Raw genomic sequence first — 13,010 nt, 5'->3', positions numbered from 1 at the left:
GTACAACGCTATAAAAAAAAAAACAGGAAAACTTCTTTATGAACTGGGAGACTTCACACCCCTAAACTTAACCTTATGTCCTGTTTTTGCCACAGAGTCTTCTCCAGCTTAGATTAGACGAAGAAACCTCAGTTTTCACGTCTTGCCACAGGTTATCAGGGGTATTTAGGTCTGGACTTTGACTAGGCCGTTCCAGCACATGAATGTGCTTCGGTTTAAGCTCAACCGTAATATCTCTGGCAGCATGTTTACGGTTATTTTTCCTACTGGAAAAGAACCTCCATTATGGTCTCAAATCTCCTGAAGGAAAGCATCCCCACAGCATGATGCTGCCACCACCATGTTTCACAGTTTGAAGTGATTTGCATGCAGGACTAAAGGCCAAAATTAGCCTCACCTGAGGAGATCTGCCAAATTCTCCACATGGAGCAAACCCTAAACAGGACTTTGCATGACTTCTTCTTCAAAATCTTCCATTTGTGAAGTGAATGATTAATAGTTCTCCTGTCAACATATTCTTCACCTGAGCTGTGGTTCTCTGCAGCTCCTCCAGAGCCACCATGGTCCTCCTGCTTCTCTGATCAATGCTCTCCTGGTCCAGCCTGTCAGTCCAGGTGGACGTCCATGTCCTGGTAGGTCTGCAGGAGGTCCATCCTCTCTCCAGGTCCAGATGATGATCAGAACTCTGAGATGTTGCTGTAGAACCTGAACCTGCTGTAAACTGGACCAGAACTTCCTCCTGGACCCGTCTGCTGGGTTCCTGGGTCTCCATGATGCTGTTTCTTTCCTTTCATTTTAAGTTTCGCATGACTTTGTGTTTAAATAAAATAAGGATTGTTGATGAAATGTGATCAAATGAGAAGCAATGTGGATACTATTATAAGGGAATTTATACTTTAGAAAATAAGTTGGGACCTTTAACGTGAGAATATTTGGTAACCTGTAGTTTATGCTGTGAGTAAAGAGAGAACTTCTCTCCAAACAGTTAGTTTGGTCCTCTTTTCGGTCTCCGTCGTGATCTTCTGGTCGCTGATTGCTCCTGATTTCAGCAGGTCTGGAGTTCTCAGCTGTGCTGCTCCTCAGTCGGCTGTAGATCTCCTTCCTGCTGCTCCTCCTGGAGGAGGAGGTGCTGGTCGCGTCCTCCAGGTCCATCAAACACGATCCGTCTGAGCAGAGAGAAGAAACACTGAACTAGCAGGAATAACGGGAGGCTTTCAGATCTTCATCTCCGCTGGTCACTTATTCTATCAGCAAACAACTTACAAACATATACACACAGGATAGATAGATAGATAGATAGATAGATAGATAGATAGATAGATAGATAGATAGACAGATACATAGATAGATAGATAGATAGATAGATAGACAGATAGATAGATAGATAGATAGATAGATAGATAGATAGATAGATAGATAGATAGATAGATAGATAGATAGATAGATAGATAGGTCACAGGGACAACAGGTCCAGGAGAGAAACCCAGTTGTTTATGTTTTATTGGCAGTTCTGGGTCTTCCTCCCAGTGGGACGTGGCTGGAAAACCTCCAATGGGAGGCTCCCAGGGGGCATCCTGATCAGATGCCTGAACCTCAATAGCTACGTTTACATGGACAAAAGTAATTGGAATAAACGGACGATCAGAATAAAAAAGCGTCATGTAAACAAGCCAATCGGAATATTGTGATCAAATTAAGCTCAATCGTAATTAAATTGTAAGCTGAATGAGAGGGCTGGTTTATATAATCTGATCAACGTTCATATAAACACTTATTTAGGCTCAAGTTATTCCAAATGTGGCAAACTGACCAAAGTGTGCATGTGCGCCCGACGTAAACGTGAAATATTTCCACGTTGTTGGGTGGTGGAAATATGTCGGGAAGAAAAACTGTCGGGGCTCCCGATAAAACCTTTCTGTTCAAAAAAATTAAAAGAGGTCAACCATGAAATTTCAATTTCAACCATAATTAGCACATCATAAAAATCCAGCCTGGGCGCTCGGAAAATAAACAAACTCGTATAAAACTGCTTTGTTTACTTTTTTGTTGTTGTAGTTCAGCAAAGACGAAAGTTCTTCTTCTGTGTTTTTTTTGGGGTGAATTTGATCATTTATTGTGTGTCCATATAAACGGTACAATCTGATTATTTAATCTGAATACATTTTAATCCGATCATGAAATTCTGTGCATGTAAACAAAGCTACTGAGTCCTTTCATTGCAGAGAAGCAGCGGCTCTACGTTGAGCTCCTCCTGGAAACCAGATCTCCTCAGCCCATCTCTGAGATCCCTCCAGAGCCGGCTGTATCCTTTGGTTTCTTTAAATAATTCAATTCAAATTTATGTGTAGAAACAGTTTACAACACATCATCTCAAGCCACTTTATAGAGTCAGTTTATTCAAAGTCAACAGATAACGAATGATAAATTGAGCTGAACTTGACTCTTACAGCAGCTCCGGTGTCGTCAGCAGCTTTCTTCCTCCCGGCCGGTGTGGAAACACGTCCTCTAAGAAGTAATAAACGTGTCCGACGCTGATGCCTGAGGGCAGAGCAACCATCAAAATCCATCCCTACGGTTTCAGTCGAGTCTTTTAGTCTGAGAACGTTTCTATTTAAAACAAAAAGTATCTTCCCAGCATCAGAAACCCTCTGCTTCAGGTAAAACAGCCTTAACTGTGTGAACGGGCTGATTTCTGTAAAGCTCTCTCTGTTCGCAGTACTAAAACCAGATGACTGAGGGCGAAGGCTTCTCACCCAGCAGGTCGACGGTGACGGGGTTTCCCAGCAGCAGCGAACATCCCGCCAGCACCCAGGGTAGGAAGGCAGCCTGGAAGTGCAGGAGACCGAAGAAGTTCATGAGGATCAGCCGGTTTCTTTTACTCCAGACGTACACCAGCATGATGATGAAGGCCTGGCCGAGGAAGACGATGTTGGCAAACAGACCCAGCAGCTGCAGACTTTCAGGTTAAATACAAATAACTCTAATTTATGAAGGTAAAACATAGACAGGACGCTATTCCTGCTAAATGTTCTCCAGCCAGAGACCAGATGTTTAATCTTCAGACACGTTCCGGTGAGAATCAAGCTTTTACTCGGCTGAATAAACTGCACAGCTAAAGTCAGAGTTAAATGAAACAAGGATTTTACAACTTTTATCCCATGTTCATGTTGTGATCTGCAGTTTTAATTTGGTTTTCCAGAGTTTAATGTTGCAGTTTTCTTTTTGTCTGGAGTATCTTTGTGGGAAGTGGGTCTAAAGCCAGACTGAGAAGATCCTCTGGGATTCTTCTCACATTTCATAAACTGACTGTGAGCTTCTGGTCTGGAGACCAAACAAAGTTCAACAGTGGAGGTTAAATTTGTGTCAGTCAGTCTGGGCTGCCCTTATATCCAGATACGGGGCGTTGAACCATAGATCTGGTGTTTTGTCTTCTGTTCCTCCCATCAGGACAAAGACGTTTGCCTTTATCCTCATTTCCTCCATGCCCTGACATTCACCCAGCGTCTTTAACGCTACACTTGTTCCTATAACCAGATGTTATATGTAAAAAGCAGCTTCTCTTCATCCTAAGGATTATATCATAACCAAGGCAAAATTGTTGCAACAAAAGTCTTATTAATTTAATTTACAAAGCCTGCAGTATTAGCTGTGACTAATTAGCTTATGACTCAAAGTGTTTTAATGAGTGAAAAGCAAAACCCAGATAATTTGTTTCAAACGGTTTAGAAATATGACCGAGGAACAGGCTTTTTATTTATAAACCCAAAGAGGAAGCACATTTTACACCATCCATTTATCCATTATCAGTATCCGCCTTACAGGTTGGCTGGGGCCATCTCCAGCATTCAGTGGACGAGAAGCGGGGTCCATCTTGGACAGGTTGTCCATCAAAAGCTACGCAGAGCAACAACCATGCATGCACATAGAAAGGTTTAGCTAAAAGTTTGGTCCTCGGTTTGGTTGGCACGGGGAAGGCTTATAGAGCTGAATGTCATCGACGTAGAAGTGATTGTTATAAATAATGTTAGGGTGCTAGATAATAAAAAAAATGTTAAAAGAAAATAAAAAACATGGAGCCAGGACTGAGCCCTGTGGAGCTCCAGAAGCTAAGGCGATGCTGGCAGTAAAAACCCGTTCACCTGAACAAAGAAAACCCGGTCCAACCAAAACCTTCATAATATTAAAATAGGTTTTTACGGTTAATGGAACCAACGCTATACAGAACTTACACCATACTCAGGACTTACAAGCTTCTGCGTTACATTAACGCACAGTCTGCTGAGTGTATACAGCTTCCGTGTATATATCCTTTTACTTCCTATTTTACTGTATTCTTATTTTTCGTCTGCACCATCAATACCAAGTCAAATTCCTTGTAAGTGCAAACCTACTTGGCGATTAGACTTGATTCTGATTCTGATTCTGATTCAGAACTGTGGGTCATTTGCTCTTTGTATATTTCAGTTACTTCCTGATTTGATTCAGCTTCTTAGCCTGCCCTCGCTTCATCCGGACCTTCCTGTAATATTTCAAAGTGGTTCTGATCAACAGGTCTTTGGGCTTCTAAATGTCTTTCAGGGTTTTTCTTTAGACTTTAGCTGCTGTTTCATCCAGATTCAGTCCAGTATCTGAGCATTTTCACAGGAATGTTAGTTTTATTGTTGTTTGTTAGATGGTCTCTGAATAATTCAGGCATAAAAAGGATCCAAAACTCAGTCGAAGAATCAATGTTGTGCCACAACTTATTGAAGAACCACTTTAAATTTGGATCTTTAGCCTCGTTTTTACCAACAGGCTGTTAAAAACTGTATATAAACTGGATTTTAGGCTTTTGTATGTTTGTAATTCCCCACCTAGCAAATCTGCAACATTACAGGATGATTAAAATTGTATGATCATTGTTTAGCCAGAGATTTCCATCTATCCATCAGTTATAACCACGGATCAAACTACAACTAACATGCTTCTTTCTTCTGAAGGTTTAAGCTAAAATAAAACCCTAAACACGGTCTTTTCTGGACTTTAACAGTTTAAACAGTTTCGTTTCTGGACTTTAACTTAAAGGGGGCAATGCTCTTCTCTAAACTCTCATTGTCTATTAAACAACTGAGGTAACATAAAAGCATTACATATCATTTCCCCTGAGATCTGCAGCCTTTCTGTCTCTGGTGTTGAAGTTGGGTCAATGAGGAGCTCTTTGAAGTGAAATCCAAGCCGACGTTAAACAGAATCAGGCCAACACGGGTTAACGGTACCGGTTATGTCAAAAGAAAGCGTCTTCACACACTAGCATCTAGAACTGACCATGAGACATAAAACGGCTGCAGAAATTAGCCATAAACCCGTGCATTAACTGTCTGACGGCAGTCGAGAGGGACGTCTGAGCTGAACAGAACCAGAACCGTATCATTAACCTGGAATGTGAACTAAAGCTTCAGGCCCCAGACTGCTGAGCCTCATCAAGAAGAGACGAGCTGCAATCACACACGATCCAGTTTGATCAAGGTTTTAACGTGTAGATGCTCCTCAGAACACGCCAAGGACATGTTTATCTGGTGGTTCTGGATCTGGACCATGTCTGGTCTGTCCACCTTAAAATGTCCATTCTGCCAGATCAGATGAAAAGTTAGCAACAGAAGCTGCCACAGGGATTCCTCGTAACCGGGCTGTTGATGTAGATCCTGTCCTTTGGCTCTGAGTGGCTCCTCTGATCCAGAGACACAGATCTCCACCCCCACCAGAACCGTGAAAACAGCCTAATTCTCAGGTTGTTTAAAACCGATTAAACCATAAAAGTCCGGACCTGCCGCCTCTAACCATGTGAAAACGTGTTGGTGGAGCAGATTTTAACAAAACTGCGCCGATTCTGGCTTCGAACTTCCCGGAAAAGAAGAAAGCAGAACTTTAATCGTCACAAACAGCTACGTATCTAAAGGTGTATTTCAGCCTCAGAAACAGTCAAAAAATCACTTCTAGCTCATAAGAAGGTTATAATATCCACAAATATTTAATAATTAAAGCCTGTGAGATACGTCTCCTGGGAAGAATAACCAGAGACGCACAGCAGGGCTTTTGTTTCAGTACTTAAACGTGGTGGACGGTCAACAATCCCGGGGAGTTCAGTTGTGACGCTTTAGCCTGTATCGCAGAACATTGATTGGCAAAAAAATATTTTAATGTTACTGGATAAAATATCTGAGAAATGCTTTGATGGGAGTCATAGTTTTCCTCCTGAAAGTCTGTTTCCTTTTAATTAAGTATTCCCACCAAGGTTGGCGGGTTTTATTAGACTGTGATTCCCAGCGAGGGTGGCCTGGTCTAGATGTTACGTTTGCAAACAGGCAATATCAGAAATAACAGGAAATGGAAACTGCGGAGGACAATCACCTGGGATATAAAAGAAAATGCTGCATCCTCAAACTATGATTGGCCGCCTTTACTTAAGTTCATTAAAAAAACAAACTACTTTCCAAGCAGGACTGTTTTAGGAATCATTTTTACCCACTTTTGTCTGATTCCTGTAGAAGAAATAAATGAGGGAAAAAGCTTTCTCAGAAAACCACCCTGGTGGAAACGCACCCGTTGAGTCCACCATGAAATCCTCTGTGTACCAAAATATTTTAGAGTCAAAACTGAGGCCGTCTGTCCGACAGCAGAAACCTGGCCCAAACTGGGTCAACAGCAGGACCATGATCCAAACAGCAGCTAATCTACAGCAGAATAAAAGGTGCTGCAATGGCCTAGTCAAAGTCCGGACCTCAACCTGACTGAAATGTTGTGGTGGGACCTTAAGACAGCCATGCAGAAACAGAAGACTTCAAATCTCAATGAATTAAGGCAATGTTGGAAAGAAGAAAGGACCAGAATTCCTCCATAGTGACGTGAGAGACGCATAAATCAGACGAGAAACAACTGCAGTCACGTTTTAGTATAGGAGGAAGCCGGAGTACCCGGAGAGAACCCACGCATGCACAGGGAGAACATGCTTCTTGAAGCAAGGAGACGGTGCTGACAACCTGCTCCACCGTGCAGCCCAAGTCGTGGTTAATGATGAATTAAAGAGCTGAATGCGCTGTTTATTTTTACTGGAGGCTGGATTGAGCTCCTTGTTGATTCTTTTCTACCAGAACCTTAAAGGATACAGTTATGAGGATTCCTCCAAACAGGAACATAAAGACGAAATCGGCTGTTCTTCCTCTGAAGCTGTCCTCCTCCAGCATGCGGCAGTACCGATACCTGGCCTCGGCTAAGGACTCCGCTGCAGCTTTCCTGCACTCATCATAATCATCTTTTCTTTTGTATCTCGCTGTTTTTGCAGGGAAGGATACAGGAAGATGATGTTAAACAGAAAACCGAATCCAGGTGAGCCGAAGAAGAGGAAGCTGGTGATCAGGCGCCATAGCTGGAACAATATGAGAAATAAAACGGAGCGTTAGAGTGATGATGAAGCTTTTTATTGGAGTATTTAGGGTTTTTTGTACCTGGTATCTACTGATGATGAGCTCTGGGTTGAAGTACAGCTGAAACGGGGAGACGACTTGAAGTTGCTGGAAAAAAAAATTATGTAATGAAGTAATCTGCAGACGTAGCTTTGGTTATTATCATCTTTCATCAGCCGTGGCTTGTCAACAGGGGGCGCTAGTGTGCACCCCCATCACCATTGCAGGAAAAAAGTGTAGATACAGTAAATATATGGCTGGACAATATAGAAAAAAATGCATATCGATAAAATATAAATCATATTGGGGTCGATATCGATAATCATCAAGAAATTCAAAACATATTTTAAGTGCATCCCTGGACATTTTATGCTGTTGCTTAGCAACCTATTTTTAGATTTTTAGAAACACACAAACACTGCATTCAAACTCAACCCTTTATTCTACCAACTTTTTACCAAAACTGCAAGTTTTAAAAAAAGAAAAAAGAACGCGTACTCTCTGAGCTTTTTTAAGGGGGCGGAGCTTAGTTTCTGGGTCGTCGTTGTGATTGGTTGGGAGGATGTAATGCCTGTAATATTACCCTCCATGATAGGCCAGAATGTAAAAGGAAGGAAAACTGTTATTCTTTTGAACTTTTTATTCACCCTTTTTTCTATCATCGATAAATATTATTGAATTATCGTCCAGCCCTAAGTAAACATGAATTACAAAATAAAAACTATCACACCTATTCTCGCATGAAATGTGTCTGACTTTTGATTTTTCAGCATTCCTACTTCATTTCGGGTTAATTTAAAGTTATTTATCTGTGCAGACCTCCTGATTTTAATGTTTTAATGGCGAAGGGTGCTTGACAGCTGGGTGGGTAAGTAACCGTTTGCATTCCATGTGACTTCATGTTGCTCTTTAATTGGCTACTTGAACATTCTCCTCGGGGCCAATCAGCTCTTTTTGTATCATTTTTCCTCCAATCAGATGGCTTCATCATACCTATCAATCAAAGTCAGACCCCTGGCAGCTTAGAGGCTTTAATGCCCCTCAAACAGACCACAGCAAACTGAAGAGTCAGACAACAACGTGAAGACGGGGCAGAATGGAGCAGTGAAAGAAAATTCTGTCATTTACAAAATTAAGCTTTTTCTGTAGAGAAGTGGATAAAGAAACTGACCAGACTTAGAAACCCAGCAGCAAGGGAAATGTGTTCAAGTCGAGTTTATAGAAAAATTTCTTTTAATGAACGGTTGAAACTCTTTGGTACCCAGCTGTAATAAAGAGTGTGTTCTCCCAGAACAGCATGAGCTAAAATGTTCTGTTTCTGGTTCTGGTTCTGGTGTTGCTGTTTCTTACCACAGCCACGGTGGTGAGGACGCAGGCGGTCATGTAGGTTCGGGTCACCACGGGGATCTGGAGATACTCCTGAGTGAGGCTGGGAGCCATCGCTGCTGCTGCTGCATCCCTCTGAGCCCTGATTCACTCTGACAGAATACACACACCAGGCCCCGCCCACTTCCTCATCAACAGCCAATCAGATCCACCCACCATCTGTCCCCCACATAAAACTCCAAACCTTTAACTCAGCAGGATCCAGAGAAATTAGTTTAGACAGGAAGAACGTTTATTTCCTTCAGGAAACCTCACATTTTCTCTCTTTTTATCAAAATTGCAAATTAATTGATTGTCAAACCAAATATGTAGATTGTTATGATAAGTTAAAGTCAATTATAACAATTCTGGAACATAAATTAATAGTTTTTGATTTCATTATTTATTCATTTTTAGCTACTGAAGTTCTGACACATTAAGTATGAAAAATACAAACATGTAACCTCTGAAATTGTATTTATATCATCAATAGATTTATATAGTTGATAAAATCTGATCTAATAAGACATTTTTTCTGAAGCCATGTTTATGCTTTTGTGTTTTCTCTCTGAATGTACACATTTGAGGTATTTTAATCTAAAAACAGCACTTTCCTGGTAACCGTGATAGACAAATTAGGCAGAATCAGCCTTTAAATTAAACTACTGGTTTCATCAATATTCCCAGGAGACTAATGAGAGTTTTACATTTCAAGAAAAATCAAGCTTTAGATCTGTTGTTAGACAGTATTCCGGTAAAAAGGTAAAATATTTATTGAAAGTAACTGAGAAAAACAGGAAAAAAAACATACACAATTCCTACATTTTTACAGGTTACAAGCTACATATTAGATGAAGACATGTATGTATAAGAAGCTTTGCTGTTTGCGTATAAATATGTGGGAAGCAGTCTGATAAATGAGGTTAACTGAGTCAAACACAGCAGATTGTAAAGAAAACAGCAAAGTCTGAAAAAGCGTAACGACTCGTCAGCGTCCTGCACTGAAAACAACAACGACGTGATGAACAGAGGCGGAGAGCTGTGGTGCAGCCAAAATGCTGCAATATGAGATTATTCTTCAGAAAGTCAGCAATCCTACTGTGCAAAAGTCTTGAATAGTTGTTTTTTTTTTTTTCATATCTTCCAGCATATGAGCCAAACTCTCCCTGTAACCTTAAGAGGCTTTGATAGACAGACCTTCAGGCTTTCTGGAGGGCTTTAAAAGTTAATTTTTGGACTTTTGCTGCTTTTCACATGAACTGTTATCAGCAGCCTGTCTTAAAGACACAATTTACTCCTATTTGGATTCAACCAGGGTCAAGAAGGTCATCTGGTGTAAAAACTCCAACAAGTCTGTGACAGAATGATTCAGCAGCTGAAAACAGCATTAACAACGTCTGTCCACTTTAAGCAGAGACAGTTTGGGGAACCGAACCTTGACCCAACAACTCCAACATTGCAGCCCATGGTTCTAAGGCCTGACCTCTGTTCAAATGTCTAACATAAATCTAGTGTTAATATATTAGGATGGACTTTAAAGTCCTGCTGTTTGCTTTTAAAGTCATAAATCACGCTGCTCCAGCATATTTGTCTGAATTTCTAAGTGTTCGCCACCACGTCAGGACTCTGCGCTCATCAGAGATTATAATCCTGTATATTCCCAGGACTAGGTGCAAAACATGGGCTGATGGTTCTTTTGCTGTAATTTATATTTACTTTTGCTGTTTTTGCTCCTAAATTGTGGAACAATTTACCAGCAGAGCTACAATCCATCGCTGAGCTGGGAGTCTTTATACTACAGCTAAAAGCATCTGTTCAGTCAGGCCTTTCACTCCTAACTGTGGATAAACTTTTGTTCATTTTGTGGTCTTAGTTTTAATACATAGCTCTTAAAATTGTTGTGAATTGTGCTGTTATGCACTGTTTTAGTTTTTATCTCTTTTTATCCTGTTATTTTCCTATACATTTTTACATTTTATCCATTTTGTCTCAGCATCTCTTTGTTTGCATTTTAGCTTGTAAAGCACTTTGCGCACCATATGGACTGTTGAAAAGTGCTGCATAAATAAACTTTGATTGATTGATTCAGGCGCTAAAGCTGGGTGGTCCAACGTGCGGCCCGTGGGCCATTTATGGCCCATGGACTGATTTTGTGTGGCCCCCAACCACAATTCTAGAACAGACGGATAATGCGAATGGAGACTTTTTAAAGAATTTTAATAATTTCTTTAGCTGACATTGAAATTCTAAAATACCCTGGCGATAGACTGGCGACGTGTCCAGGGTGGAGATAGACACCAGCAGCCCTGGATGGATTGGTTGATATTTCTCCTTTAAAACTGGTCCATAGATGGAGTCACAGTGCTGGAAACCAGAGTCTAAAAATCTTGTAATTTTGCCATGAAAGAAAAAGCAATTTCATTGGAAAATCTAGTTGTACGCAAACGGATCACTATTTTTTTTCCACCCAGCAATTAATTTGTTTTTTCAGTTTATTTTGCAAAGTTTATGAAAAAGGTTTTATTTTCCTGAATCTGTTTTAATACCTTATTTCAGAGTCTCTCCTGCATTTCAGTGCATTTAATCTGTTTCGTGTCTAAGCTGCTCATGCATTCAGGCTCATTTTCAGGCGTCTTTCTGTAAGCGTGGCGCCGCTGTGATGACATCTGCAGGGACCTTAGTGAGACTGAAAAGTTAAAACAAATCGATAAAAAGAAAATCCAAACTGGACAAGGCATTAGCTTTCATCTTGATCAAACAAACATTCGCTGCTTTTATGTTTTACTGTTTGAGAGGCAGAAAAATCCCATTTTAAACCCAACAAAGTGTTTTTCCCCCCAGATAATCTTTTCCAGAAGATAAATGTCTCAAGACTTTTGCACAGTACTGGAGGCGGAATTATAAACTGAAGCTTTCTGAATAACAATACATTATTAAATATGATCAGTTTGAGGTGGAGGTTTTTCTTCATAAGGATTCAGGAGAATTTCATACATTTTTAGTTTGGATCGACTTTTAATTTCAGTTTTAGACGAGGAAATAAAACAGCAGGAAGTGGAACCAGAAAAAATGCTTTCTCGGGTGGAGAACCGCTGCGGTTCCTGAACACCTCGCTGGTTTTTATCTGAAGACACGGAGCACCAAGACGGGCAGGGACTTCATCAGGCCCGTTCCAGGCTCTAGGTGGCGCCCTGCAGCTTCTTCTGTGAAACACCGTGACGTGAGAAGAGTGACATAAGACTGCAGCAGCTGCAGCAAAATCAGCGTTTCTTTTCACCCATAGATCTTTAAATAGGACCAAACATGAAGGGGATCTGGGGTAAAAGCAGCAGGAGTCTCTAACTGGCGTCCAAAACATGGAAAAGTAACTCAAAAGTCTCTCAGAGACTCAGAAAGGTCTAAAACCAGCCATTACAGTTTGTTTTTAATCAGCGCTTCTCCACCAGTAAAGACTGAAACAATAAATATCCACCGTGGTTTTCTCCTGCAGGATCAGATGTTTCGCATGCATGTCGGACTAAAAGAGAAACATCTGATTTAAGGCGACTTTATCTGCTCTCCTGGTGCTCGGAAACCATGAATCACACAAACAGAACAGAAGAGGTTGAATTCAGTTAGAGTGGTCCAAACAAACACACAGAGATCCTGGAAAAATGGAAACCTGACGTGCAGCGCTGGATCTGCAGAAAGCCCTCTGATGTTTTCTGGTTCTAACATGCGTGCGTCTTTTTCAGGCTTGTTTTTAGAGACGGGAAACTAAAACAGCTCGGTGCAAACACCAGAAGCTAAACTTTGAATGCCAACATTATTTTAGATGCTTTATACTTACTTATGACTGTGATGAAATCAATAAGTCTTAATAAAAGCAAACTTTTCAGCTTGTGGGACGAAACTGTCTAGTCAAAATTACTCAAGGGCCAGAAAATGAATAAAATAAATAACATAAATGTGACCTTATTTTTTACCTGCTCTACAAAATCTGATCATTTTAAACACGGGTGTCAAACTCATTTCTATATTGTTCCACTGTGGCATCATGAAGTCATTAAAAGGGCCGGTTGGTCCTGTATAGATGATACTTCTGATTCTATAATTTCATTTCAGTTCACTTAGAAATATAAAAAAGTGCCCATTAACATAAAAGTAGCACCTTAGGCCCAGTTTATACAGTTTATCTGCTAAAAAACGTTTATATTGGCATGAGTT

At 40.7% G+C, this 13,010-nt stretch overlaps 1 protein-coding gene across 3 annotated transcripts; it reads right to left on the bottom strand.

Moving 5' to 3' along the window:
• Positions 1 to 757: 757 nt before the first annotated feature.
• On the bottom strand, positions 758 to 9,292 carry derl3 (derlin 3). 3 transcript variants are annotated; one of them, XM_036144312.1, is made up of 8 exons: positions 9,010 to 9,292; positions 8,790 to 8,917; positions 7,482 to 7,547; positions 7,329 to 7,402; positions 7,143 to 7,236; positions 2,754 to 2,949; positions 2,448 to 2,538; positions 758 to 1,166 (listed from the first exon to the last, which is right to left on the bottom strand). In XM_036144312.1, the coding sequence occupies exons 2-8, from the start codon at positions 8,877 to 8,879 to the stop codon at positions 1,064 to 1,066; spliced, it is 714 nt and encodes a 237-aa protein (XP_036000205.1). In that variant the 5' UTR covers positions 8,880 to 8,917; positions 9,010 to 9,292; the 3' UTR covers positions 758 to 1,063. The 3 variants fall into 3 exon arrangements, with proteins under 3 accessions (XP_036000205.1, XP_012708397.2, XP_036000206.1); XM_012852943.3 differs by having other exon boundaries at positions 8,790 to 9,292; XM_036144313.1 differs by lacking the exon at positions 7,143 to 7,236 and having other exon boundaries at positions 2,754 to 2,956; positions 8,790 to 9,292.
• Positions 9,293 to 13,010: the final 3,718 nt, after the last annotated feature.

This window comes from Fundulus heteroclitus, chromosome 12 (assembly GCF_011125445.2).
Source record: "Fundulus heteroclitus isolate FHET01 chromosome 12, MU-UCD_Fhet_4.1, whole genome shotgun sequence".
NCBI classification, from domain to species: Eukaryota; Metazoa; Chordata; class Actinopteri; order Cyprinodontiformes; family Fundulidae; genus Fundulus; species Fundulus heteroclitus.
Note: the sequence above shows the minus strand (reverse complement) of the source record. Positions and strands in the feature narration are given on the sequence as shown.